The 3,717-nt window shown below is 39.9% G+C and overlaps 1 protein-coding gene across 1 annotated transcript in view; it reads right to left on the reverse strand.

Moving 5' to 3' along the window:
- Nucleotides 1-873: 873 nt before the first annotated feature.
- The window catches only part of ppp1r3aa (protein phosphatase 1, regulatory subunit 3Aa), a 4,573-nt gene continuing 1,729 nt past the window's right edge, over nucleotides 874-3,717 (reverse strand). Inside the window, exon 4 of the mRNA XM_067391643.1 lies at nucleotides 874-2,797. Within this exon, the coding sequence (XP_067247744.1) occupies nucleotides 995-2,797 (1,803 nt within the window). The 3' untranslated portion in view covers nucleotides 874-994. The remainder of the gene's footprint in view (nucleotides 2,798-3,717) is intronic.

Raw genomic sequence — 3,717 nt, forward strand, 5'->3', positions numbered from 1 at the left:
CTTATACAAGATACAATACATGAAAATCAAAGTATTTTTATATCTTAATATCTTATGTGCTTGTCAAGTAGCTTAAATATATTTTCTTTCAATGCCTTTTTTTGCAAAGCAAAAAACAAAGCAAAAAGACTAATTAAAAAGTAAAAGTAAAAAAAAAAAACTTTTGCCGTGAACATAGTCTGTTTTGATATTTTTGATTTTTTTTTTTACTAGTGGGTGCACTATAGTTAATTTATGTAAGTGAGGATAGCAAAATAAAGTAAACTGTGACATTATACCCAAAAATTCTTCATACAGTGAACTACCAGTAAAACTGATAAAAATTTGGAACCAAAAATTATTCAGACACTTAACCTGACCATGTTTTGCTTAAGTGTTATCTGACATAATTAAGATCTCTGAGATCTTGTCATATTTTATTACCATTTTTTTAAACTATAGTGAATAAACTGTATTAATGAATGAAATGTGCATGTCTGAAAAAAAATTGGTTTGACTGTATATGGACTGCTTCAATACTGTTCAAAACATACCTCATGAAGCCTCAATTAGATATTTGTTTCATATGATCCTCATTTTTCCATTTGTGTTATATTGTAGTATATGTGTCTTTACTATACACCCAGAAATGTGTCAAATAGTAATAATAAAGAATTATACACTTTTGACTGGCATTGTAGGCCTGTATGTTGCCTTTAACATTTATAATAGTGTTTTCTCTCGTTTTATTACATCACATAATTGGATAAGCAGTTCATCCACTATTCTGGCAGTTTGAGTTTAGTATTATATTGAAAGACTCCTGCATTCAGTTGAACTTTTAATGTAAACACAAGTGACAAGAAAGAAACAAGAACAAAAATGCCTTCTAAATCTAGTTTTGTCAAGTGATGTTTGGCCCTTAGAATCACTTCATGTCACTTTTCGTTAAAAAGAAACACACATCACTTGACAAGAACATCCTCCGAAACATTCAAGAACTTCCTGCCTGGTCTCAGTCCACATCAACAGCCCCATCCAGACGCTGTGTCATTCCCTGGCTGCACCACCAGCACAGAGAAAACAGATAGAGGCCCAAGCAGGTCGGCAGGTCGTACAGATACGCCATTATGAAGATCACAAACAGAACAGCACACACAAGAGCCTTGGCCATGTGAACCATCGAGCAAAACTCCTTCCACCATGAAAACAGTCTGCTGCTATCGACTCCCACCCAGGACAGGTGAATGTTGGGTAATGGCGTGGGGGGTTCATCCTCTCTGTTCAGTCGCTGAGGTTGTTGAAAGTTTCTGAGAGTCTTCCCAAGCTCAAAGTCTTCTTCTGGAGAAATGACCTCACTTTGCTTCGCAGATGTTGTCTGAAGAAGGTGATTGGATAGGTCAGTGCTAAATGTTGACTGGTGACTTGCCTTTAGTAACTCAAACTCTTTCTCTTCTCCATCTGTGCAACTGTCACCCACCGCTCGGGAGTCCTCTACAAGCTCTCGTTTGGTTTCTGAACACATTTCGTTTTCTTCAGTGCAAGCAGCTTCTGTAGTTGTCTCATTCAGTTGCTCCTTCATTTTAAGTGCTTCGTTTGCCTCAAACTGTCTCTCTTCGTTTTTCAGTAGCTCTGAATTGTCTTTGTTAAGACTCTTGTTCGACGTGCATAATTCGCTCTCATTAAACGCCTCGTTCTTGCACGATGAAACGCTCTGTATTTCTGCGCTGTGATCCGTAGTTGTTTCATCTTGTCCTTTTCTACTGTTTTCCGTGTCCTCTTCATGTACTTCTCTATAAAACTCCCTCATTTCCACCTGCTCCTCGCTATCGTCTTTATTTATATCCTTCCTTTCTGAAAAAGATCCCTTGGCCTGTCTATTTGTGAGCGACATGTCCCTGATACCCGTAAATGTCAGGGTGTCTTTGACCGCTCTGTGTGTGTTTTCTTTAACCTTTGAGGTGTCGAAGCTGCCTGTGCATTCTTCAGGTGAGATTCCATCTCTGGCTTCTGAATTCTGAGTCTCGGTGTCATGTGCAGTTCGAGTTTTGTCCCCCGGGCTTGGCTTGGTCGTGTCTTGACTCAAAGATCTGCTTGTGTGCTCGTGATGTGGGGTTTGGCGGTCATGAGATGCCTCTAAATCTCTTCTCCCTCTCTCTGGCTCTGATCCCAGCATAGAACATGGTACGGTAGTGACTCTTGGCTCTTTCACTAGCTGGCAATCCACAACCTGATCCCTAGAAGGACTCTTTGATTGCTTTGTAGGATCACATTTTACTATTTCTATTACTGAGCTGTCACCAGACCCATGATTGTTGTCTTTCTCATCTTTATTGCCCTCCAATGGAACTACAACTTTATCCCTTGAAGCTAAAACTTCAGATTGGCCAAGTGACTCTGAAGGACCGCACATTTGTTCCTGCATATCATTGTGAGTGCTTGTTGTGTCAGTGCTGTTAAGAAGAGCTTCCCAGACGTCATGAATCGATTTGGCTAGGTGATCTTCAACTTGCCAGCTTGTTTCGTTGTAGGCATCAGGAGGGTTTGCATGGGGAGGGGTTGTTGTTTTACTGCCCCAGTCCAGAGAAAGTAAAGGGATCTGGTTGTGCGTTAGTATAGGTGGTGTGTCCATACCGCATCCTTGTTGCCTGTGGACAACCGGCAATTCAGTTCTACTTGATATACTCAGCCTTGGGATGGATGTGGTACTTTCACCTGTGTTGGTATTACATCTAATCTGGGCTTCCATTGCTTTCTGAGCGAAGTAGTCTTGCACATGTGCCAAACGGGCAGCTTGACGTTTCCTACGACGATCCACCTGACAATATGGAGAATTTTGTTTAGTTTTTAGCAGATTTGATCATGTCTTGTTTGTAATGACAGGTATATAATTTTCGCAAAATTACATAAATTTATTTAAAGTCCCCATGAAATCAAAATTGTCAAAATTCGCATTTAGAAGATATAAGCATTCAAAACTTAGTCTCTCCCACTAATATGGATCAATGATTTTGATGGCATCACCCTGCACTGCAGCTTCTCATCAGATTTTCTGTCCAATCAAATGCTCTCTAGAATCTAAAGCATCCCGCCCCCTAAATTATAAATAGATGCTGAAGCTGTGGCTAAAATCAGTCACTTGTCCACACATTTACTATTTTCTAAATGGTGAATGGCAGTATATAGGGGATAGGGAACGATTCAGACAGTGTAAATATGCTTTCCATTGGGGTGAATGAAGTCTGGTTTCACATTAGTGTCACGCAAACCGCCTCAGCGCACACAGTCTGCTCCGGTCCAGAGACATGAGGACACAGAGCGAATTATATGCGCAAGTCGGCGCATACCAGAAAACGAATTCTGGACAGCGATACGGAGGAGATTAGGAGGAAACTGCAGCTTTACCAAGCTCAATGGCACTGGCAAAGCTGTTGAGGGAGGAGCTGTTCGATATGTCCCGCCCTGTCTTCCTGTTTTATTGGATATTACGTCAACACATTGAGTAATGCTACGCATTTCAAGGCACTTCAGTGGGCCTTTAAATTTATCCTGACTAATAACTTCATTTACATGAAATTATGTGTGCTTTTAAAAGGGTAGTTCATCCAACCCTTTATATCTTTCCATATATATATATATATATATTTTTTGTTTTATCAGAACAAAACCAGGATACTCTTTTTCATACAGTGAAAGTAATGATTTAATTCAAAATATTTGTTCGTGTTCCATGAAGGT

The sequence above is a fragment of the Chanodichthys erythropterus genome, chromosome 8 (genome assembly GCF_024489055.1).
Source record: "Chanodichthys erythropterus isolate Z2021 chromosome 8, ASM2448905v1, whole genome shotgun sequence".
NCBI lineage: Eukaryota > Metazoa > Chordata > Actinopteri > Cypriniformes > Xenocyprididae > Chanodichthys > Chanodichthys erythropterus.